This window comes from Fusarium phalaenopsidis (genome assembly GCF_050370095.1).
Source record: "Fusarium phalaenopsidis strain FUZ10S chromosome Unknown contig_32286, whole genome shotgun sequence".
NCBI classification, from domain to species: Eukaryota; Fungi; Ascomycota; class Sordariomycetes; order Hypocreales; family Nectriaceae; genus Fusarium; species Fusarium phalaenopsidis.
The window spans coordinates 2,936,847-2,961,013 of record NW_028145413.1 but is presented as its reverse complement, the minus strand read 5'-3'; the positions used below and the strand labels follow the sequence as shown (position 1 = coordinate 2,961,013).

At 51.1% G+C, this 24,167-nt stretch overlaps 7 protein-coding genes across 7 annotated transcripts; 3 read left to right on the top strand and 4 right to left on the bottom strand.

The window, feature by feature from the left end:
• Positions 1-355: 355 nt before the first annotated feature.
• Positions 356-1,513, top strand: LRP88_03198 (uncharacterized protein; the record flags this gene model as incomplete). The annotated part of the gene is made up of 1 exon (XM_083239828.1): positions 356-1,513. The coding sequence occupies one exon, from the start codon at positions 356-358 to the stop codon at positions 1,511-1,513; it is 1,158 nt and encodes a 385-aa protein (XP_083104958.1).
• An 81-nt stretch (positions 1,514-1,594) lies between these two features.
• LRP88_03197 (Endoribonuclease L-PSP/chorismate mutase-like protein) lies at positions 1,595-2,111 on the bottom strand (the record flags this gene model as incomplete). The annotated part of the gene is made up of 3 exons (XM_083239827.1): positions 1,595-1,690; positions 1,745-1,897; positions 1,947-2,111. 3 exons carry the CDS (start codon positions 2,109-2,111, stop codon positions 1,595-1,597), a joined length of 414 nt encoding a protein of 137 aa, XP_083104957.1.
• Positions 2,112-3,747: 1,636 nt separating this feature from the next.
• Positions 3,748-4,693, top strand: LRP88_03196 (uncharacterized protein; the record flags this gene model as incomplete). Its single annotated transcript, XM_083239826.1, has 2 exons — positions 3,748-3,877; positions 3,933-4,693. The coding sequence occupies 2 exons, from the start codon at positions 3,748-3,750 to the stop codon at positions 4,691-4,693; spliced, it is 891 nt and encodes a 296-aa protein (XP_083104956.1).
• A 1,523-nt stretch (positions 4,694-6,216) lies between these two features.
• Positions 6,217-7,419, bottom strand: LRP88_03195 (uncharacterized protein; the record flags this gene model as incomplete). Its single annotated transcript, XM_083239825.1, has 1 exon — positions 6,217-7,419. The coding sequence occupies one exon, from the start codon at positions 7,417-7,419 to the stop codon at positions 6,217-6,219; it is 1,203 nt and encodes a 400-aa protein (XP_083104955.1).
• A 5,807-nt stretch (positions 7,420-13,226) lies between these two features.
• On the top strand, positions 13,227-13,847 carry LRP88_03194 (uncharacterized protein; the record flags this gene model as incomplete). The annotated part of the gene is made up of 1 exon (XM_083239824.1): positions 13,227-13,847. The coding sequence occupies one exon, from the start codon at positions 13,227-13,229 to the stop codon at positions 13,845-13,847; it is 621 nt and encodes a 206-aa protein (XP_083104954.1).
• Positions 13,848-14,255: 408 nt separating this feature from the next.
• On the bottom strand, positions 14,256-19,332 carry LRP88_03193 (uncharacterized protein; the record flags this gene model as incomplete). Its single annotated transcript, XM_083239823.1, has 7 exons — positions 14,256-14,311; positions 14,362-16,151; positions 16,825-17,054; positions 17,103-17,648; positions 17,702-17,818; positions 17,868-19,087; positions 19,170-19,332. 7 exons carry the CDS (start codon positions 19,330-19,332, stop codon positions 14,256-14,258), a joined length of 4,122 nt encoding a protein of 1,373 aa, XP_083104953.1.
• A 3,405-nt stretch (positions 19,333-22,737) lies between these two features.
• LRP88_03192 (uncharacterized protein) lies at positions 22,738-23,371 on the bottom strand (the record flags this gene model as incomplete). Its single annotated transcript, XM_083239822.1, has 4 exons — positions 22,738-22,853; positions 22,913-22,955; positions 23,032-23,099; positions 23,209-23,371. 4 exons carry the CDS (start codon positions 23,369-23,371, stop codon positions 22,738-22,740), a joined length of 390 nt encoding a protein of 129 aa, XP_083104952.1.
• Positions 23,372-24,167: the final 796 nt, after the last annotated feature.

Here is a 24,167-nt window from a genome sequence, read left to right as displayed (position 1 = left end):
TCCCAAAAACCCCCGTCACAGGCTGCTGAGTAAATGGTACACTAGCCCTAATCTGGCGAAACCCTGCGAGAACTTCCAGACCCCTGACGGCGTTTGATCACCAGAGCTTCGAGCTAATCTGCTTCTGACGAAACCTCACGAGGTGTAAATGGCCCAAGGCGCACAACCAGCCTTTTCACATGAATTAGTAAAGCAAAGATGTAGTATGAGCTGATCTTTCTTGGATTTTTTTGTCCGTCGTTCGGGCGAACAAGTCGGCCAAAATGGCCTATTAAAAGCATATCCATTCCCTCTTCTTCTTGCTTCCCTTCCCTATCGATTTCATTCCCTCCACTACATTCTCTCTCCCGATACAATGCCCAAGAACTTTGTCATTCTAGGCGCCGGCCTGACTGGCCTTCCTCTGGCTCATTATGTTCTCAAACATTATTCCACCAAACACGACCTCAAAGTCATCCTCGTCTCGCGATCCGACGAGTTCTATTGGAACATAGCAACTCCGAGGGCTGCTATCCCTGGCCAATTCACCGACGATCAAGTCTTCTTCTCAATCCCCAAGGCCTTTTCGAAGTATTCTTCTCAGAGATTTGAGTTTGTTCTTGGAAATGTCGAGACCTGGAACCCTGACGAGAACTCGGTCGCCATCAACCAGAGTAATGAACAGACACGGATGCTTCACTACGACACTATCCTAGTGGCCACCGGCAGTGATTACGTCGATAGCATGCCTTGGAAGCTGGTCGGAACATCTCAAGAAACCCGTAGTTCCCTCGCCAAATTACGGGACGCAGTGGACAAGGCCAGATCGATCGTCGTGGGCGGTGGAGGTCCGACGGGCGTCGAGTTTGCTGGTGAACTTGGGCATGAGTATGCAAAGGCAGGCAAGAAGGAGGTGACACTAGTTATCACCGACAAACTCCCCCTCGAGGCCAAAAACCTTGAGGCGACACGGCAGGCAGCAAAGAAGGAGCTCGAGAAGCTCAAGGTGAAGGTTATTCCGAGTGCCAGAGTTACAAACACCACCCACAAGGACGGAGGAGGAAGTATCCTAGAGCTCACAGAGGCCGATGGAACTAAGCAGGTGCTCGAGACGGATTTGTTCGTGGCTACTTGGGGCGTCACCTTCAACACCTCCTTTGCACCCTCTTCCCTACTCGAACCAAACGGCCGCCTCAAAGTAACATCCTCTCTCCGCGCTCCAGGCTACGACAACGTCTTCCTTGCCGGCGATGCCTCAAACGCCGACTCGTATGCCGCCACCATCAGGGAACCTCAGGTGCGCTACCTCGCCGCTGCCATAGGACAGTACCTGGCTGGAGCCAAGGTGCAAGAGTACTCTCCAGAAACAAAGGTTGGTCTAGCTGCCTCAGTTGGACCGAGTCGTGGAGTTGGCCAGATGGGAAACTTTAACATGTGGAGTTTTCTTGTGTGGTATTTCAAGGCTCGGCATATGTGCACGAATGTTGCTGCTGAGTACGCGGCGGGTGAGAGTCTCATCCTGGGGTCCTTTTGAGTGGTTTTTCATTTTTGTTGTATTTGGTCTATTTTTATTCAAGACAAAGTGATAATTATATCCAAGTTAGAACTACATCAATTAAATCTTGGACTCTCTGCTCGTCTCGAACGCAGTGCACTCAATCTCAACGTCGGTGCCCAGGGGCAGCTCGAACACGGCCACACAAGTTCTCGCCTATTAGATGTTAGCCAGAGGCGTCACATAAAACATCGTTCGTATGGTACTCACAGGCTTGGGAGCCTCGGTAAAGAACTCGTCGTACGCCTCGTTGACAAGAGCAAAGTCGGCCATCTTGGTGATGAAAATGTTCACCTTGACAACGTTCTGAAGGCTGCTGCCAGCCTCCTTAAGCACGGCCTCGATGTTCTTGAGAGCTTGTCTCTGCCCAAATAATTAGCCTCGTTCTTTCAAACCCAGATTTTCCGCTCACCGTTCGGTCCTTCACGGTTCCCTCCACTAGCTCAAGCTTCTTGCCAGGGATAGCGCCGATGTTTCCAGAGCAGAAGACCAAGCCATTGTGCTTGATGGCCTGGGAGAACTGGGGAAGAGGCGCTGGCGCAGCCTCGGTGAACACAGCTTGCTTTTGTGAAGACATTTTGAATATGATTGTCGGTGAAGTAGTTGACAGTTCCAAGATGAGTCAAGGAAGAGCAAGGTTGAGCTTATTATTGAAGCGGTTATCTGCGGGGAACTCGGCTCGGCGTCAACTTCTAGCCTCCGATCATAGTCCAACTCAAGCATGATAAACTATATCTGCCCAAGAATAAAAAACACATTGAACGAGAATTGATAAATGGCCACATTGTACTCGGGGCCATGCGTTGAGTCAGGCATCTCCGGCCACAGGCGAGTGTAAGCTGTCAATTGAAGAGAAGACGGCAAGAAGGGCAAAAAGGCGTGTAAAGACGATATTTCGACCTCGTGGGGAGGCGGAAAGGATCCTCCGCCAAAGCGAAATCCACATCAATACCACATATCTTGAGGAAGCATGCTGCTCTTTCCTTGGCCTGGAGATGCTTATCTATACATCATTTGCTCAGCCAATCGTACCATGCTAATTCAAATACCGGGCTATAGGGGTCATAGAAACCAGGCATATAATAAGATCTTTATCGCATGTCTTTGCGCAAGATCCTGTATTGAAATGTATATCATAAAGTTTCTCTTTTCATAGAATGAGTCTTTCGGGTCGGGTTGACACGTTTGGTGTATATATATATGCGGCCCTCTCGTGAGAGTACTGTTCAGAAGGGACGATGTCATGAGAGGCATGAATTCGCCATCGCAATTATCTTCAACGGCAGCGACATTGCAGAAGTTCTCGTCAGGCTACGGGACTTCGAGCTCTAGTCATATATATAAGTGTTGCATATGTCGGGACAGGAAGACTGTACACAAGGCGGCAGGCTTGTGGTTTTTATATAGGTGAGGACCTCTTGTTTGCATTTGACCTAGTTCCGGAATACTCAAAGCAAGCACGCTATCAAAAGCAAATTTGAAGGGTGCCATAAATAGAAAACAAGGGGGGGAAAGTTTCATAAAAACAAACTCCGATTTTCCTAGCAATTAACCTGAATGTTAAGTTCGCTCAGATTTGTTGCATGCCACTGATAGGCAAGCACGTCAACCTAGCTTGCCATATTGTGAGATTGGTTCCAATAATCTTGCCAAGATCAATCATTCACCGCCAACCCCAGTCCCCCACGGCAGAGCCTCATTGCTCAATTTACGCTTGATTTTAATTAGCCGCAATCCTTTATCAACCTGTCTGACAAGGGCTAAGGATTGCCAAGCTGTCAAGCCCTTCGCTTCTGACCCAGTTCATGCTCAGCCCCTGCCAAAATAGCATGTAACCGCCAGCCTGGTCTTGGCACCAGGCTGAGAAGCACCGAAACTCTGCAGGCCAAGGCGCGCTGAGTACGTGCCGCAGAGGTGCACACGCTATTATGGGTCATCAACGGCGGACTAGTAGGGGCGAAGGCCTGCAATTATGCAGAGTCGGTGATCCTCCGGGGCGGAGTGGTCATGGCCTGAAAGGATTATACCATGGGCAGGAGAAGCAGAGCCTGATCCTTAACTTATTCCATGCCCTTTTCTGGTTTCACGTCTTATTCCTTCTTCTTCTTCCTCCGAATCTCTTCTGATGCAGTACCCCCAGCCGACGTTACTTGCCCAGATCACTCTGCAACAACAACCCAGAATACGAACTCTCTTCACACGATCAAAATACAATGGTCAAGGCACGTTACGCGGAGCTCGTAGCTCCTGAGGCTCCGGCACCGACAGCCATGGCCAAGATAGACTCCCGGCGCCTCTTTGCCCGTCAGGAAGATGAAGGCCTCTGTGGTCTATACACCCAGAGTGACAAAGGTATTACCCTCCTCGCAGTGACAAGCCCATTTCTCTAATAGGATAGCTGGTACTGTCTTGTCCTTTCTCTGCGGCAAAGATACTCGATGCGAGACCACTGGCGCGTTCTTTGGCTGCAGCGAATCCGTATATACAACATGCTACGCCGCGACCGACAAGCCGCCAGCCACGAGGGATGAGCGAGGTGCATACTGGTATAATACCCGGTCTACCGCCCATACAAGTGAACCTGCTGACCGAATCTGGTCCAGCACCGGCTCTGTGTATTCTCACTGCTGGACAGGAATCAAGGAGATCGATGGCGAAGATATCACGGCGTACAGATGCGACAGTACTGCCGTCGACGACCCTATTTCCGTCATGATGACCATCGAGAGCGAAGTGACCCAGACCAAGACGAACGAAGAGGGATCACCAACAGTCGTCGTGACAACACTCCCGCCTGTGACAGCTACAGTCAGCGTGACGGGACAGCCCATAAGCGGAAACTCCGATGGAGGTTCCGAGACGCCAGTTGGTGCCATCGTCGGCGGCGTGGTCGGAGGTGTGGCACTGATCGCTCTTATAGCATTCGGGCTCTGGTTTATTCGCTTTCAGAAGCGCAAAGCTGCCGCGGACAGTGCCAAATACAACGCTCAGTCTCCTTTCGGCCATCCCTCGATGATGCAGCAGGCCATGTACGAACACCCCTACCCGGGGAACCAAGGAAATCCGACACCCATATACCACCAACTCCCCGCGGACGATTCTGATCGGCCAAAGCCCAAGACTCCACCGCCTGTTGAGCTGCCCAACACTTCGGTATGACATTGACGACTGCTGGGCGGGGGGGCTTCCGGAACAGGACGAATGTCGTCCGGGAGAGGCTTGAGATGGCAATAGATATCCAGCGGCGTTACAAAAGATGGGTTTACAAGAAGGATATACATTCACGGATTAATGATGATAGATATAGTTATTTTGCAAGACTTGAATACCCACTTCACGACCATATCATCAAGGGACCCTCGAATCACAATGACACAGATGAACTACGAATGTTATTAACCCCCGAAAGGTCCCAAGCATGCCTCGGGCGCCGCGGGACAGCTTCGAATTCTTTCTTTGGGCATGCGTGAATCGCCCGGCTTCGCAAAGGCATTCACAATACAGTGTGAAGCAAGTCATCACGATTTTCTAGGCAATCAAGCAAGTGCCCAGCTTTCTAGAAAAATCGGAGATATTACCTTGTGCATCACAGATGTGATTTGGTAACGCTGGCTACTTAGCCTTAAAAGTACGTTGCCTCGTCAAATGAAGGTGCAACTTTATGCAACTGTCCGCCTCATTTTCATCTCATAGTGTCTTTACTTTAGGCTTAAGTAATAGGCTTAGATATGTAGTCTACGCATGGGAATCTCATTCCTAGTATGTATATAAAGATCTAATCTTCCGAATCTTCTTGATCCAGGTTTCTCAATCGACCCCCTCAATACCAACCTCACTATATCATCTAGCACAACCTTGACATCATGTCTATGTGCGATGTATGCTGCTACACCGTGTTCCATGACAACCATGGACACAGGCAAGTGTGTTCCGAATGCTGCTCAAACATCAGAGATATCGCCAATGCCTACGGCCAAGACGAGGCCGTCCGACAAGTCCAAGAGGCAGCGCTGAGGTACCTGGACATCTGGTTGACGACCGAGACCGTGATGGACAAGTTGGCTGCTTGGTTCCCGGATCTCTTTGAATCGAGTCAGAATGGCTGGGAAGATCAAGGGGTATGTTCCAAGTGTTTGGACACAGAATTGCAAGTGTTCTAACATTGGCAACTAGATTTGTGATGGGTCAGCCATTACAACTTTTCAGAAAGTCACGGATGGCCAACCCTATCTTCAGGACGCATCAGCAACTAATTCTGCAAAGATTGGGCCGATGCATCTCCCAATTACGTGTGCAGTGGTTGTGGGTTATCATGGGTAGTCAAATACCCATGGGTACCCACGTGTTGATTGATGTTGTGCGAAGCTTTGACCCTTGGGTACCCACGGCTACCCACCCATCGCTCTGTGATACCCATGGGTTGCTTGGGTAGATAATACCCATGGGCATGTCGTGGGTGGATTAATACCCATGTGTGCCCGTACCCACAACCACTCATACCTGCATGGGAATGTACTATGTTGGCACTATTAGTTGGATATTCTATTATAAGCACTCGGCCTATATCTTGCTTTGAAAAACATTCTCGATCAAGGGCTGCCTTCGTCTTATCTGTAAACAACGATGTTCGCTATAGAGTTTGCTTCACTGCCAGCAGTGCAAGCCCAAACAAACGTTTTACACTACATGAGAGACCAAAGATACTCCGAAACAGGGTCCTTCCAAAGCGTAGGACAAACATGAGCTTCATCAGCAGAGGCAGCAAACTCAAACTCCGACCAAACATCGTAAGCCTCAAACCCCTTGATCCAAAGAACCTCAAAGGCGCTTCCTGCAACAACCAGCGCAAACGACATGTATATTGGCATGGCAAGGGTAAATCCAAGATATGTCACTGAAGGCAACAGGAGGTACTCGAGGAACTGCTTAAGCCCAAGCACAGGGTTCGTTTTGGGGTTGGTGCGTCCCTTTATCCAGGCATGGGTTGCGAGGACGATACCGAGGATTCCAGGTATAAAGACAAATCGAGACATGAGTAGACATTCCTTTAGGAAGACCTCAAGAAAGATCCAGTGTGAGCGTTGTGATACCACAGGTGTGCCGTTGGACATGCAAGCCAGGTTACACAAGGCATAGATGGGTATGATGCAAGTCCATAGCCCATGTTTCTCCGAGTAACCCAGAAACCACCATCGGCAGGACCTTTGAGGATCACCGGCAAACAACGGCAGCGCCGCGTCAATGTGTCCACCCGATGCCTCTTGTGTCGCCTGGCCAAAGCCAGGGAAGTTGAGCAGCAGCGCAGCCGACAAGACGGATACAGCAGCACCGCCAATGGCAAGCTCAAAAGTCCGAAAGTCGATGGCACTAAGCGAATCCCAGCCTCTTTCATCAACTCGCCGCGCGTAAAGAAAAATGGTGGCGACGCACTGGAATAGTGTCCCGAGCACAAGGAGAAGTCTTCCAGTAGTGACGTAGGCCTTGGCAAGCCTTGAACCTGCAACTTGCTCTGCACCTCCAGACTCGAGTGATCCCGTAGGAGAGCGGGCCAGCCCTGAAGGCGCGTTTGTGATGGCTTTCTTGCCCAAGAGGGTTCTCAGCCGACGTGTGTATGTCGACCACTCATGGCCAAGAGATGAACGGCCGGTGACGATATTCGCAATACACACGCCAGTAATCAGCAACAAGCCCAAGAATATCTGAAGTGGAACAATAAGAGGGCAGAATAGAAAAAGAATAGGCTCAATAGACCCCAACTCTTGGTTGCGAAGGGAAAGGTAGTTGCAAAACGCAGCGACGGCAGTGAAGTGGGCGATGATGAACTTCACCATCAACTCTCGCGCGGTACGCCGATCATCAATCGGACACAAAAGTTCAAGATCCATGATTTATCTGCCATATTAGAAAGAAGATAAATTGTCAGGGCTCAAGGAGGTGACAACGGGTTATCAAGCATGTTTAAGCGCCCAGGGTCATGACAGCTGAACAGCCACAAAACCATCAACAATGCCTTCAACCAATGAGACTCTGGTTGCTTCATACATCACGTTTAACAGGACAAAACCGAGCCACACCAATCCAATCATAAAAGCCTGGTTAGCGGCGTTGACAGTTTTATCTGATCTGGTAGAAATAGCCGCTGCGACTCTGGACAGTAGTCGGGATGGCAAATGTATAGAGTGAGGTACTATCGTTGCAAACGTATTTTCACAAAAGAATCCTCAAGGTACAAAAAAGGCCCCGAAAAACTCGACATGAGTATCAGAAGAGCAGGATGAGATGTTACATCAAGCCCAGGCTCCATCGCAGCATCCCTATGAATTCCACCTCATCTCTGCCAGAACACCCGGCGCGCAGATGGAGAGTCGCCGTATTTGCGCCGGGCCTCGAAAAAGGCATCGTATTCTTGCCATGACCAACGTGAGGAGGAAAATGCCGCCAAGTCGAATTTGTCAGCGCTTCTCGTCTTCCTGCACCCATGCGTCTCGTTGAAAACAGTCTTGACCATCTTCATCCATCGAAGCTCTAAACCTGTGGCGCAACCGGGGCTGTCGCACCACAGTACGTGTTTCGTCCCGTTGTCAATCACAGGGTGTCTCTTCTTCTCCTTCAAAGAGGCAAGGGGGCCATAATCATAGTTGAGGTTAAGCAGCCATACAGGGGTGAGCGGATCGATGCTGCTCCAGTTGACGTTCATGGAGAGATAGAGGTGAGCTTTCTTAGACCCCGTTTCGCGTCTTTGATACTCCAAGTTATAAACAGCACCACAGTGTCGACACATCAAGGCGTGTTCATTGCATGGCATGGCTTCATCGGATAAACACGTACATGCATCTGAAGCCAGGCTGCTCAGAACCGTCTCACTTAATAGAGAGATGTGTTTGCAGAACTGCTGGCCATCAGGTGAGCGTGCTGCCCTTTTTAGGCTCTGTCGTACAAGGTCAATATCGATCTTGCAGGGGTCAATTTCGAGTAGGAGAATACTCGTCTTGACCCTCAAACAGAACGTGGACGTGGACCTCTCATCCGCGCGTGCTATGAATCTGGGGGGCGGTGAGAATCGTTCCCGAACTTGGTTGCCTGAGCGAGCTAGAAGCCGATGAGAAGGGTACCAACAGGTCGTCTCCCACGGAGTCAAGAAGAATGATCTCAGGTCGTATGCAGAAAGTGAGACATGGGAGCAAACACGAAACGAGCCGCGTCGTCCTAAGCAACATCCACCACCGTGTAGTTTGGAATATCTTTGATCTCGTGCAAAGAAGAGTGCGGCATGATGATCGTCGCAGACTCTGCAAAACATGGGCTCGTAGAGCTCCACCATCTTCTCTTTCAAGTGGCCCGTCTCCCGGAATCGGTTGCAGTCGTCACAGTGAGTCCGGCGTACCAGTACGTCCCTAACCATCTTGCGCTGTTCGTGGCCAGCTTGGGTAATGCAGAAGCTTTCGTCCAAGGGTTTCGAGAATTCAAGATTGAAATCCCTGAAAGTAATGTCCATAGATACCCGACGAAATGTCGTACAGGTTTGTCGCAGCAGATAAAGGGAGCTATGCGGAAGGTGTTTCAGTATTTCGAGCAGTAACTCTTCTGGCAATTCGAACAGCCAACAGCCCGTGTTTCTGGCAGCCCGCATGAACCGAGTCATTTGACACAACTTGGAGGAAAGGTATGGCACAATCGAGGCCTCAAGTTTCGAAGCACATTCCTTTATCTTGTTCTCCCGTGGCGACCCGACGGGGAGACGGTGTCGGTTATTGATCTTCCAGAGAAGACGAGAGTGCATCTTGAGGCTTGGTGGATATCTGGAACGGCGCAGGGGTCGGCAAACGATTCGGTAGGCTGTCGATATTTCGAGCGTTGGCAAACCACGCAGTGGAAGACAGGGGAAATTTATGCTCTGAACGCTCGACTATAATTTCGAAATGTTGATGTAATTCGAAGTAGGTGATCCAATGCCCATGTCATCTGCGAAAGTTAGTTTGCATTAAGCCCATTCATGGCCTTCACAGCTGCATGTCATGATGCATATCCAAATATCCAAAGAAGACAGATATCTGAACTCTCCGCTGCATTGTGCCGAAGCTATGTAAGGCGAAGCTCGACGAATCAAGGATGGGATTGTCGACATGAATTGTCGATTTCAAAGCGGATAGCCGTATTTAAATTCGTCTTTGATAAATGCGTATTGCCAAGGCCAAGTCGAGCATTTGGAAAGGGGAAGTTCGAGAGACATGAGAGATTCTAAGCCTAGCTTAGATGATGGGAAGTTGAGGGCAGGTGCATGACGATATCATGCATAGATTGATGAGGCAAGAGAACAGAAGAGTATGGCGGCCGCCTTGCTGCTCTGGAATATCATGACGAGATGGAAGCACGTCTCTCCAGGGTAGTTCAGACGCAATATCCAACAGTTCAGACTCCTGAAACAACGGGATCCAAAGGACATTGATTGTAGCAAATATTGAGAGGGTTCGAAAACAATATCGTTGGTTCGTAGCAATGTTGATATGGTACTCGACGGGGGACAAGTCGAGGTCTGCGAAAGAAGATCGAAGCAGCGTATTGATGACGACTGGACACGGCACGAATTGAAGGCAACGATTGACGTATCCATATTCTTGCAGCAGTTAGCAATACACATGATGAAGCACCACTCTCTGAAGCACGGCCAAACCATTGCATCAGACCAATAGGTGATCATATCAACATGGTCGATGCCTCAATGGTCCAGCAAGTCGTGGCGGGATGAGCAAGGCGAATCGAGTCCTCGACGATAGGAAGGCATCCGATCCGTTCTTCGAGAGGTCTGCTTCGAGTCCTGAAATCAATTGGCTCGTGCTCGAAAGCCGTCGTCGCAGAGATGACCGTTTCTGTCAGTCCTATCCCATGCAAACAGGGAGGGAGGCAGCTCGACAATAAGGCATCCTTGACATGCCCGACGAATGGAACTCGCGGGCAGATTTGGCTGATAAGCGCCGTCGAGCGCCATAACGTCCTCTAACGCAGAGACCGGGCGAGACCAGCTGATGGCTTCTCCTAGCGCAGCGCCATGTCTTTCAGCTGAAGTGGGTTTTTGGGCTTCGGCTTGGGCTTGTGGTTCAGTCAAGGAGGTGAGACGGGGGGACGGGTTGTTCCAGCTCCGAAGACTTTTAGAGGGGGGCTGAAACAGTGGCAGCGACGCCTCGTTCCCCTGTGGCACATTTTGGTTAAATTCGACCCGGTGCTTGGAGATGAAAGCCCGACGACGGGAGTCTCAGCCATTCCATCAGTTGAGAGAAGAAATTTTTTTTAAGTTTGGCCGTGAAACGTGGTGAGACTCGGGGTCTCGGTCCAAGGGTTTGTTTACAGTAATTCCGGTAAATTTTGTTGCTGTATGTTCTCTCCCTTACATCGGAGCAAGAGTCGGAGTCGGCAGATGACAAAGACCATTTGTCAGTCAGTCCTCACCTCACACTATAATTAGTCTACACGATCAATGCATGAGATCCATAGGATGCGCTGCACATTCGATGGATATGTGTATGTACCCCTGATCTCCGTCCGTCTCTTTCTTGCCTCCCCCTTGGCAAGGCATGTAAGCGGGGATCATACGGAGTTCATCAGTCAGTCAGGGGCACGCATATTTCGGATGTAGGTACAAGGCAAAATCGGCATCTTTTCTTTTTCGTATCCTCAGCTCCTTTGCAAGTTGACGCCGATTGTGGAAATTGGTCTGACATAAGAGAGGGGAACGCCATGTAGAGTTTAATTGGGTGAGATTGATAAACTAGAACTGTTTGACAGCTGGTGCAGTAGTAGCAGTAGTAGAGGATCGTTGTGTTGCAGTTGCAGGCGCTTGCTTCTTCTCCCTGCCTTGGCTTGCGGGCGGCGGCCGACTAGGACTAGGACTTGCCCGGTACAGTAGTTGCCGACCGATAAGGACATGGTCAAGTTGCCTGATCTGATCTGATGTGACAGCCTTGTAGCCGTACAGTAGCTAGCTAGCTTGGCCGGGTAGGGACAACCTGTCGGAGGAATGTAATTTCAGTTTACGAACTCTGTTGTCATTGATTTGTTTATTTTTGGCCTCGTCTGTTTATTTCGCTCAGAGCCGAGAAAGCGGGCGGGCGGCAGCCAAGGCGGACAAAATGCCTGTCAAGCTCAAAGCCAGAGACAGTCAGAGTTTGGCTCGCTTGGAAGAAAACGGCTACCAAAGAGCTAACACGGAATAGGATTGAAGCTTATTTTTCTTTTTGGGCGTTGGCTAGGCAGAATGAAGAGCGGTTTGATAAGAGAAAGACAAGAAAACCGGGCCGGAAGAGAGACAGAGGCAACCCAATGGGGTAAATGATGGACACCAGCTGAGAGACAGAGGACTCAGAACCTTGGCGGACAAGAATCTGCAGGTTTCTCCTCTGTGTGACCGCCTCTGCATTACTGCTGACTTGGCTGCTGACTTGTGCCCTGCAGTCCCCCTGTCAATGCAAGCCCTTGACTGCAAGCGTCAGGGGTCGAGGGAAGCCATTGGGCGACCCGCGGGCTCCCCGAGCGTCCGACGTCTCGCACTTCTCACCAAGCAAAACCTGTTCGGATGATCGATCCCCCTCCCCAGAATACGGGATTGGCTCCCTGGCACGTGGAGACCCAACCCGACGCAGGTACCGAAGAGTGTGAGGGAGGGAGAAAAAAAAGCCATGGTCTTGCCACGGCAAACTCGGAAGGGAATTTCTGGGTCCCCCCTAGTTCCGTTCTCCTCCACCCCAGCTGTGTGTGTTGGTTGAATGCCATGCCAGCAGAGCAAAAGCCCAAAGCAACGTTGCCCGCTTTGTCGGTTGGATAGCTCGTATAGACTACCCCCTGTCACACTTTCATGCTGCCTCTATCACATCTGGCCGATCCAATCACCAACCTCGTCCAAAACCTGGAGCGGTGTCAAGCGGGCATTGGATATCCGCGCTCTGTGATAAGTCAAGATAAGAAGAGTGTGAGTGTGTGTGTGTGAAGGGGGGGTAAGAAGGCTGACAGGGGCGGCTAGGCTGGGAGGAGGGGCGGAGATCGAATCTGCCTGTCAATGGTCGGCCCCTCCTCGCCTCGTATTTTGCGACTTGAGCCGATGAAGAGCCTGAAGAGCTAAGCTGCCAGGGCAGACACACAGGAGTCAGACGGAAACCTGCCAGGTCAGAGTGCTGACAGGGGTAAAAGGAGCCCGCAGTGTGCTGCCTGCGGGCTGCCAGGGGTCAGGGGTTGGTGGTCGTCTAGACGTGCCTTGCAGTTTGCACAGCTACGCGCTGTGGAGCAAGGACCCAATCGTAGCGCCGCCTTGTCTGCTTATTCCAAAGGTGCCGTTGCCCAGAATCAGCTTAGCATACCCCGGTAGATCTAGTCATGATCTCATAATGGGTGCACTACTGCGTGAAGAGGGAAATTCCCTCGTATTGGGGCCATGTCCACACGCTCCACCCAGCCCCATGCCGCATCTCGATGGACGGACAACACAACACACAACCATCAGAGAGTCAGAAGAGTCAGCCCGAGTCTGAAGGAAAGACATAAAAACCCTCAGCCTCTTCCCACCTTCCCTTACCCTCCTCAGCTCTGCTCTGACAACTACACTCGCTACAGTCGTTACTACTGCTTGCTGCATTTTGCACTTAATACTTGTTTTTGCAACCAACCAACCAAACTCAACCAAACCAAAAACACCAAACCAGTCACAATGGGTTTCACTCGTGCTACCGTCGCCGGCCTCCTCGTTGGAGCTGCCATGGCCTCTCCCCACTATGGTTACGGCAACGGCACCCAGTACACCACCGAGGTCGTCACCGCCTACACCACCTACTGCCCGGCTCCCACCACCCTGACCTACCAGGACAAGACCTACACCATCACCGAGGCCACCACCCTGACCATCACCGACTGCCCCTGCACTATCAGCCACCCTCTCAAGCCCACCTACCAGCCTCCCAAGCCGGTCTACACCACCGAGGTCGTCACCAAGCTCACCACCTACTGCCCTGAGCCCACCACCCTGACCTTCAACAACAAGACCTACACCGTCACTGAGCCCACCACCCTGACCGTGACTGACTGCCCCTGCACCGTCACCAAGTCTCACACTGGTCCCGCTCCCACCGGCCCTGCTCCCGTCAAGCCCACCGGCGAGGCCCCCGTCCCCGTCAAGCCCACTGGCGAGGCTCCCGTTCCCGTCGCCCCTACCGGCACCGGCTCCACCCCCGAGACCCCCGCCGAGTCTGGGCCCGCCGTCGTCGTCAATGCTGCCGGCCGCTTCGCTCCCGCCGGTCTCCTGGCTGCCATTGGTGCCATTGCCCTGTTCTAAGCGCCTTACCTCTCATCTCTATCTCTCTATCTCCCCTGATGAAGCGATGATGATGATGTGAGCCTCTTGGTTCATTAATACCATAATCAAACAAAAACGATGGACTTTGCATGTAACGGATCAACTGGGTATATAATTCATTTCTATACATTTACATATGTAGTCTTGCACATACATGTCTCTGGATAGAGTGCATAGATGTTAATTAATAAAGTTCATCACCAACTGGTTCACCAAACGTCTCTTCTCGTGTCTCTTTGTGAAAGTGTCTATCAGTGATCATCTCTGCAATGCAACCCATCAAATACCGCACTCGTATCTACTTCACTAGTGTCCAGATATTCCCTCATTCCTAAATCCTACCCAACTCCTCAGGTGATGTCTGTGTTGGCCGTATCTGCGGCCAGCCTAGGTCACACCACCCATAGAGGTTTCGTCCCAGCCTCGCCTTCTAACCTTGCTATCTCTTGCCTTGCATACACTTGGGCCCAACCATCACAGCTAGCCAACTCACCCACGCTCACACGAAGAATAAGCTGCACCGGTTCCATCTGGCCCCCTAGCCTTTTGCGGATCGTGGCCGAGACCACCATCCCTGGTATTCCCATCGACGGCTCCGCCGCACGGTCTGAAGTCGTGAGCGAGCCATTTTCATACTCTTTGCGCAGCCTCTCAAACTGCTCATATGCGATTTCCATATCTTCAAGCAGCTTTCCCTCGTCTTCAGGTTCGTCCTCCATCTCTGGACCAGACATCTCATCGATCGAACACCACGGGTTCTCGTGCAGCACGCAGCAGCCTATTTGGAAGCGTGTAGCAGTATCCTGTCCGTCGTGGATGCATTCTATCACCGCCAAGCCATGGTCATAAGACCCGTAGCCGAAGTGGAATTCATTCTCCTCCCATGTATAGGGGTACATGGACACAACATGAGCGCTATATCCTATAGCTGGCGTCAACTCTAGTTGCGCTCCCGAGGTTGACTCCTTGTTGATCCTAGCGAGTCTCTCTGAACTCGAGGGCCAGCTCTCGCCCACTATGCCATGCGGAAATAGGAACACCTCAGCCAGCTCAAACTCGGACCAGAGTGACTTATTAACGCTGATCAGCCACGAAGACCAGACCCTAGCCAGAACGTGAGTCCCGCCTCTCTCAGTCGGCTGCAGAAGCATGCAGATCAACCGGTCGTCTTCCTCGCAATATATCCACGCCATATCCGGCTCCCCAAGACTCGGGGCCGGTCTTAAGGGGAGAGTGATGCGAATCCCACGCGCCGTGAGCTCTGGGGGATCCGGGGGCATCCCGATGCTCAGACCCTTGCCAGGTCTTCGATAACACTCATAATTCTTGGTTCTCATAACCCGGCATGTCTGGCTGTCGTAGGATGCATTTAGTAGGTAGTCCTGTCCCCACATCGGCTCGGGGATCGGAAAGATTGGCTTCCCTCCAGGTTCGCTCGGCAGAGAAACGTTCCGAGGGGCGAAGCTCGCAAATTGGGAAGGGGATGAAGCCAAACAACCCGTCAAGGTCACGGAGAAACAGTTCTCCTGGAGCGTCCATGCAAATATGCTGTAATCTTCCTCCTGCCTGAGGATTTGCTCCTGAAGCCGCATAAACGCCTTGTCTCCTTCGCCGTAGAGCAGTGGCATATTGATTTGGAACAGCCCCATCAAGCAGTATGCCATATCTTCTCGCCTGGTCGTCTGTCTCTTCGACGCCCATGACATACGTTCAGCAGCGTTGCACATCAGCACGCTTTCGCCGCGCAGTACGCGGGTCGGTATCCCGGTAACGGTCTTGATCTGTGAGGTGAGACTCCTCTTCGTGCCGATCTCTTCCCAGGTCGACGTGTAGAACTCGACTGCCCCAGGAGCGATCAGTTCCTGCAGTGTCCAGCCTCTGGTGAACCATCTGCTCTTTGCGAATTTGGCTTCCGTAACATCTTCCAAATAAGCGTAGCAGATGATTGAGTCTTTGTACCACTGGTACATGGAGTTGATGGCCTCGGAGAGCTCTGCACTGCTTGTCTTGTCGATGCAGCAAGTGTCAATCCATACCCACTTAAAGCCATCCTCGGCTGCCTTTTTACAACAGCCGACTAGCTTTTTGAAGCCTTTCTTGGACTGGGCCGTCTTGTTTTCGATATCGCGAAAGAGGACCTCGCCTTCTCCCCACGTGTGGCTTAGAATCGCATACGGCGGGATATTCTCTCCAACAAACTCGGTGAGCTCATACGACGATGTATCCAAGAGCCTCATCCCGGTGGGTTTGACGGCACACTGAGAAGTGGGCTTCTTGTGATCCCTTATTTCAGAGTAACGGGTAAGTCAGGTTGATGAACTGGAAGGCAAATGTATGAGGGAGGTTCGTTTGTGACAGCTGGCATTTCCCATAGACATGGCGCGGGGTTCACAATCTGTAGCCTTGTGCGAACCACCCAAGGCAGATTTTCAAGAGTGTGACCGACATATGATTGGAGAGAGTGAGTCAGCGAGAGAGGCTGAGTCCAACACCAATCTAGGTCTTGTGAGACAAAGACAGCAATCACCGGCGTAACGACACTCACCACAACATGGCTTTAACCATAATCAAGGAAGTTGAAATTGAGCACAAGTATGTACTCTAAATTCAACCATCTATATAGTCATTATTTATTCTGACTGATGGAATTGAGGCTGGGGCACTATTCAAAGATTAGTTCCAACCATCTATTACAATTGAATTGAAGTTACACTCTGCTCTAGGAAGTTGAGCAATAGTTCCAAAAGCTATTGACTTTCTAGCATGGTTTTAATAGGTAGCCATGATATGCTAAACTATTATCAAAAGAAATGCCATCATGCCAATAAATCTCAACAACATATTTATTCAGCAACCCCAAGACACCAGTCAAGCATCCTTGGCCATCGTCAAAGCTCCCACAAAACTAAAGTAACTAAACAATCTAAACTTGGACCTCTTCTGAAAAGTCTCATACGTCCAGGGCCTCATCCCAAACTCTTCCCTATCCGATTCATTCAACCAACCCGACTCTCGATGTCCGAAACCCATGACGATGCCAACAATCACATCCCCTTCTTCCGCCTTGATGACCTGCATGTGATTGTCCGCAGTCCCCCCTGATAGCTTGATTCTGGTGTTGGAGTCGTTCTCACCAACAAGGGTGTCTGCTGCAAATAACACGGTACGATTTCGGTTTGTTCGAAACTTCAAGACATGTTAGCACGTTCAACCAGGTAGTTCATGGAAACTCACATGGAGATGCTCGGGGCTGTTGCCGTGTGACTCGATCCAACCGATCACTTCGATAATCTCCCCTCCCGGTCCGTCAATCTCAAACTCGTCCCAATTCTCCTCCAGCCACGGGGACCCGTCATCGTCAACTTCCCTCATGGCACGGGTCTGTTGGCCATCCGTGAACGAGACCCGCATGTTGGTAACTGCGTTGTCGATATACTTTTTGTTGGCACGCTCACGAATACCCTTGCTGTTTATACATGCAGAAATACTCCGAATATTTGCAAGCTCGTCGGGACGGTTACCCAGCATCAGGATCCTCATCGGGATGTGTTCACGCTCGATGTCGGTGTTCTCAACCCTATCAAAACCGTCATATACGAACTTTAAAGATTCCGACTCCCAGCTAGACTCGTCTAGGAGGGCCAGAGACGCGCTACTCCAGCTCATCTGCTCTTCGTCACCGACTTCGGGATAGTAGCCCGGGTCTGGCTTTTCCTCGTCGCCGGGGTACGCCTGCAGGAGGCCGAACCGCAAGATCCAGGGAGTGACGTCTTCTTTTTCCTGTTTCTGCTCCAACTTTAGCGAGATTCTGGCAAGTTGGTGCATGTTCTTACGGCGAGTTGGCCTTCGGCGCCCACAATGACCATATCCTCGGCGGCGAATAGCGGTCGTTGCATCAAAGAATCACCAGTATCACCATAGGTAACTGAGAATGCGCCGTAAAAGTAAATCTAGCTGGACAATTAGTTTCACTCCTCGACTGGATCTAGAGTGACGCACCGTGATCCCTTTAACACTGATATTGTTCCACGGCGCATCCTCCCATTTCAAGAGGGAATTGGCCGGCCGAAGATGAAAGACGAAGCCACGGAGCCATGTTTCCGGCGCCACCTCTTTCGAGGTTTCCCAGGCACCCTCTTCCGTGCCTCTTTTGCCAAACATCCTGGGTTTTTCGTCTCCGAAGCTCACGGATATCCCAGTCATATCCCAGTCCGAGTTCCAAAGAGTCTTGAGCGTCCAAGGCCGGTCTGCATCGTATTCGTCCCAGGACCGGATCCAGCATGACCGCAGTGTATCAAAGACTGCCTTATCGTTGAACCCGACAAAGTGCATCTTGTTGCCCACGGCGATTGACTCCATCTCACAGCTCGGCTCCGAGTCGGGATCAGGACAATCTGCATGATAGCGGCGTGCAATCTGCTCGCACACTCTCCAGATCCTCCGACGGTTTGCCACGGCCATCAGAAATCCTGAAATCCCAACTCTGGGTTTCGAGGCCTCTTCTGCCCACAGTAGGATCTTTCGGAGGTCCTGGCTTCCAAGAGACTCGTGCCTTGTAGAAATAGTGTCACCCAGCTCCTCAAAGTAGGGCATATAGTTGCGGATGCGGCTTTCCCAAAAGCCCCGGTTATATCTGGTCAAGTCAAATATTCCCCAGGAAGCTCGGCACAAGTTGAGCAAAGGTTCGTTGTCGAGATGGTCTAATATGTCCCGGAGAAGCGACTCGGGTATTTGCTGAAAGGGATCCCATCTGACTTTGTGTCCCAGATGCAAACTCGAGGGTGTCTCTGCAAACTTGTCGTGCTTGACAACCTCGAAAATGTCTCCAACCAGGGACTCTCTCCGTTCCGGGTTGATGACCGTGTACTCGTAACCTGGCACGGCCTGCCACGACTGCTCGTGGCCCTTCTCGGCATCGCCGTAGTCCAGGTTGCTGTAACATCTGCGCTCTTTCAACACTGAGTCGCCAAACACTTTGAAGAGAACTGCCCTATTGATCTCACGTGTGTTCTCTGACCCCGTGAGGACACGGGCGAGAAGTTTGTAGCATTGCCTGTGGAAAGGAAACACACGCTTGATGTCGTCGCATTCGCCCCAGGTTCGAAGGTCGGCAAAATCAAAGTCTTCAGTGGCAGAATCTGCCTCGGACCCATCATCTGACCCTATATCAAAGTCACCGTAGCACGCGTATCCTCCAGCACCGGTCACGTAGTATCTATCTAGTCAGTATGAACTAGGTCGCAGAGTAAAAGTCTCCTCACTTGGTGGCTCCCCGAGCGTTAGGGTTGAAGCCGAGGAGACTGGCTTTCTGGAACCACTCCATATCCTCGTTTCCGATAACATCCTCATCATACTTGTTCTCGATATACACATCGTCGTCGTCTTCAGATTGATCTTTGGATCCGACATGAACCCCGGCGGTTGCAGCGCCGCAGATGAAACAAAAGGTGTCCCAGTCGCCCATGTCGAGGGATATTGTGGTAAAGGGGAAAGCAGATGAATTGATTTGACCCGGTATCGAGAAAGACAACTAACACTATTTGTATTCCCCTTACCCCGGCCACTTTACCGAGTGGTATGAGAAATGGGGCCAATTCAACTACCAACAACGACGGGGTTTCTTGCTGTGCCGCTTGGCGTTACGTTATTTTAACAGGGCATGGATTCGCTGCCTAGGAGGCAGATACGATTATGCACATCATTTCCCCAGTGTACTCATTTGTTTAAATATTCGTGCCTTGGCCTATCAACACCACGACTAACTACAAACAACAGGCCTATCATCAGCATTTACATCTTGTCAACCTCATGTTTGAAAGAGATATCCCCATGTGGTCAAGGGAGAGAGGTGCGGTAAAGGCTCAATCAGAATAGCCAATTAGAGGTGGAAAAGAGAAGTTACAGTTAATATCCCGAACAGTATATACACAATCAGTGAGCTTCTTTTCAGTACCATTATGGTTGACAACTCGAATTGGCGGACCACAGTCCACAGCAAAAACAATGCAAAATTCCTCAAGGTATGATCCATTTGGTGAAAGCATAAAAAGCAAACTTCCACATGACATGTCTGCAAAAAGCTAAATGCTCTGATGTACATGATAAGCATCATCCTCGCCTCTAAAGCTAGTTACTGATACATAACCCCCAAGTCATCATCGCATATTCTCGACACGATTTCCCTCCATTACGTCCACCTCTAACGCATCTGAATAGGCTAGGAGAGAAGAATCCATGGACTCCTTACACTGTGATACTTTTGGATCAATCGTTGACGACGATGAAGGTACCGATGCTTCAGAAGATCTTTGTCTAAAGTGCCGAATTTTGGGTCGATTGTGCAAAAAATGCCGGCTGAAACTGGAAGCAGCGGGAAAGGGCAGTGCCGATAAAAAGACCAAGTCATCATTCTCGTCAGCAGAGAAGCAATGAGCGCGATGGGCCTGCTGAGAATTCTCGACTCGCAGAGGCCACTCTTTCCTCACACACGACTCTTCCCCCACGTATGACTATTCCCTCACGTGCGGCTCCTTCATCACACACGCCACAATACGGACAGCTCAATAGCAACGCCGGTATCGGGTCGAGACGTCGTGGCCATTGTCCCTGCTGCCATCAGCAGTGCTGCTGGGACTGGTAGTCCTGCTATGCTCGCGAAAGAAGAAGGGAGACCCAGTTCTGCTATACTTGCGAGAGAAGGGGGACGCGACCCTGCTATGAATGCGAGAGGAGTTGGTCCCGGCCTTGCTATACTTGCAAAAAAGGAGGGAAGAAACAAAAGCCAAACCTTGCCCCGAACTGGAGATCTTGTTGTCCGACCGCCCTCAAACTGAGAACAAGCACCAATACGCTAAGGAGGTATGGTCCTGCTTGACCGGTAAAGGGCAACTGCTTTGTCGACGCCGCCCATCAATATGTCGAAAAAGACTGAATATCTTGATACATGATCCCCCGGGCGACCCTGGCAAGGTTATCTTGGAGATGGGCATCCCTGGAATCAGCTTGCTGGAAAGGATGTTTTCTCTAGTCCGTCAAGGATTTAAGGAGGGAAGAACAGCCGTCGAGTCTATACTTTGGGGGGAACAGTATTCCGAGCTGGATTAACCAAACTCGGTCACCGCCAACCATGAATGAGTGCCTGCCTGGCTTTTGTCTACGAATATACCATGTTCACGTGCCAACTTCAGCAAAATCATTGTTCTGGTTAACATTGGCTAAGAGTTAAGGGAACCCTCATCCTAATCACCGCCTAGGGCCATTACTATGTTTAACGTAAAAAAGGAATTGTTTAGATAGTCATCGACTAAGGCTTGATAGAACCCCCGTCTAAATCACCATTAGGAAGACGATCCACTCAACATCGAGTCTCCGTTTATCAGGACAACAAAAGCCTCAGCACACAAACTTCACCCCCGATCGCACCATGGTTTAATCCCTTTCGTGGAGTTAGTTAACTTCCTAGTCACTAGTCGTTGAATCACCGCCTTTTGATCCCTCTTCCTGACTCTTGCTGCCCAAGATGTCTATCTAAACGCTGGGTGGCCGTTCACCTCAAGCTTTTTTTGACAAGAGGCAACCATCCCTCGCTCCTTGCAACCTCGGCCAACAGAATCCATAATGTGATTACCCTAGCAATGTTGCCCAAGTCCTCGTTTGATCAATTCTAGAAACTCTAGGGGAGCGGGTTTTGTCAGGTCAAACTTGGTTCATGAGCAGCTGGGATAGAGAAGCCATAAGGTAGCTGTTTAACCTGGGATAAATGAAACGGGTTGAGTTTGTTTGAACAAAGAAAAGACCAATCTAGAACGTTGGGATTGGTTTCAATTTACTTATCCGAGAGTGAGGCGGTTGGTTATCCTATGAGATCAACATCGCAATCAAATGGGGATAGGATGCTCGACTTCTGATTGGGTAGCCCCCTTGCTCAACAGTCTTCAAATGTGAATCACACACTCACGTCTCCATTCTCGATGAGACCGGCCAGAAACCACCAAAATTCCAAGAAAATGGAAAGTCGGGATTTTTATACAGCAGATATGACCACTACGTAAATCTGCCACTTGAACGAGCCAAGGCGAAGCGAGATATCGCCATAGCACGTCAATGACAATTGCTCACTCGTCAACAATTGACGTCAGCACGCCCGGCCCCATACAGTACCAACTCGGTTCCGGCCGGAGGGGCTGTCGGAGGCGGGCCGGCTCATCTCGGCCGTCGGCCGTCGGTAATTAGTCCCCAGTCCCAATCCACCCACCGCCAGGTATGCTCGGTATGCTTGAGGGTCCGATTTCGTGTAGAACCAGGGTAAATTGAGGAGAGTTAACAAACACCGTCGAACCACAACGCCACCGTCCCAAAGAAAGTCCAGCCACAATAACAGAAAACCCATGAAAGAAAAGAGGCAAGCAGTCTGAAGTCAAGGCCCATATGAGAAAAGAACACCCTCCTGAAAACCTGCGAAACCAGGCATCTACCCTCCGATTCCCAAGCCCGGTCCGGTCCGGCCCAGTCCACCAGATAGATAAGATATGCTGACTGCCTAAGAGTCATGAATGCTCCGCCATGTCTGTGATACTCCGCCAAAGCCAATCCCCGAAAGGGAGGCTGTCAAGTCAATTGACCAGGGATTCCATATCCCGAATACTCCGTCAAACAGTGCCGACAATCCATATTTGTCGGTAAGCTGGGGAACAAAGCCCTTTCCTAACGAGGAGGTAAGAAAACCGCGGAACCAGAGACGCCGTAAGAATGTGTGTAGTCGAAGAGTAAAGAGCTAGCGTAAAACCGGGAATCTCGTGAGAAGGAAATGTCTAAATCGTCGTGCGGTCGGTCCGGGTAAGCGTGAGTGAATAAGGATATGCTGTACGGTTTAATGCGGCAGCATGTTCTTGGACTCCTCGTCGGTGAGGAAGATCTCGTGAACGGGGTCTCGGCGGTTCTCGAGGGGAACGTAGTCGCAGTCGATGTACGAAGGGAGGAAGATCTCTGTGGAGTCGTCAGCTCATGCCTGGGTGGGCCACATTCACGACGTCAGCGAAGCATACCAGGATTCCAGGCGAAGCCTTGGCTGGAGGAGAGGTAGGAGATCTATAGCAAGCAGTGTCAGAAGTTGCCGAAGTCAGATGCCCCGAAGACCGGAGAGCGACGGAGTCGAGTCACTTACCAGCCGAGGAGGGCCGTCCGGCTCGCCGATGTTAATGACGGTGCATTCTTGCTTGGAGAGAGAAGAGCCTAAATCATGTCAGCAATGTCAAGGCAGACAATCTTGTGGGTGTCTCGTGAAGCAATCGTATCATCGCCGCTACAATCACGTCAGGTGAAGAGGGTGCATTCAACGTACTCAGGAGGCTCGGGCGGCGGTTGTGCAGGGCCTTGTGCTTGCCGGCCGAAGGCGGGGATGACGAGGGCGAGCTCGAGTACGGGCTGTTGGAAGAGGAAGCGGTGCCCTTATGATATGAGGGCGTGGCCGAAGGGCCCGCGGGAATGGCGATGGAGGACGACATGGTGCGAGGTCGTGAGGGCAGCTGAACAGGCCGAGACGAAACGAGGGGCACTGTGTGTGACGGAGGTCGGCCGAGTAGGCTGGCGGACAATGAGGAGTGAGCTGGCTCTGTGGTGAGTGGGATGACGCAAGAAGGACGCCGTATGTATAAAGGCGGAGTGGACGACGAGACCCAAGAGGCTTTGGGAGAGGAGAGGGAAGGAAATGAAAAGGGAGGACAAAGTGAAGATAGAGGTCGGAAGATGGCGAGGTTAGGTTTACAAGCAACGGTAGAAGGCGGTTTCGAAATGCAAGTGACGGGTGACTTGTCGGCCAACGACCAGTGAATCACTGCCGCATCATCCCGTGACAAGCGAGTGACCCGACACCGATAAGCCACACTCACAGCGCCGCAAGAGGGGAAAGGGAAGACCATTGTCGGGGTCTTGTCTAGGCTGTCTTGGACGAGAGGTACCTCGCTTTACCTGAGACGCCGCATGACGGTACCTTGAATCATTCATTCATGGCCTTGATCTTCATCTCCCTTGTCCCCCGTGTCAAACACCTCATCTCCCCAACAAAGCTCCATGTGAATCAATCAATCCTCCCTCACCGAGCATCGCGGGGCCTTATCGTAGCAGGTATCAGCCTATCGTCCGTCACATGGACCGAGACCTCACCGCAACCGCCGCTGTCGAGCAAGCCGCCAAGGCACTCCCCGGGGCTCTGTCCGCTGAGCCAGAGCCTCAGAAGGTCAAGCGTCAAAGTACAGCGGCCGGGTTCCCACTGTAGCTCCTTTGTACCCAGCGTCCTCCAGG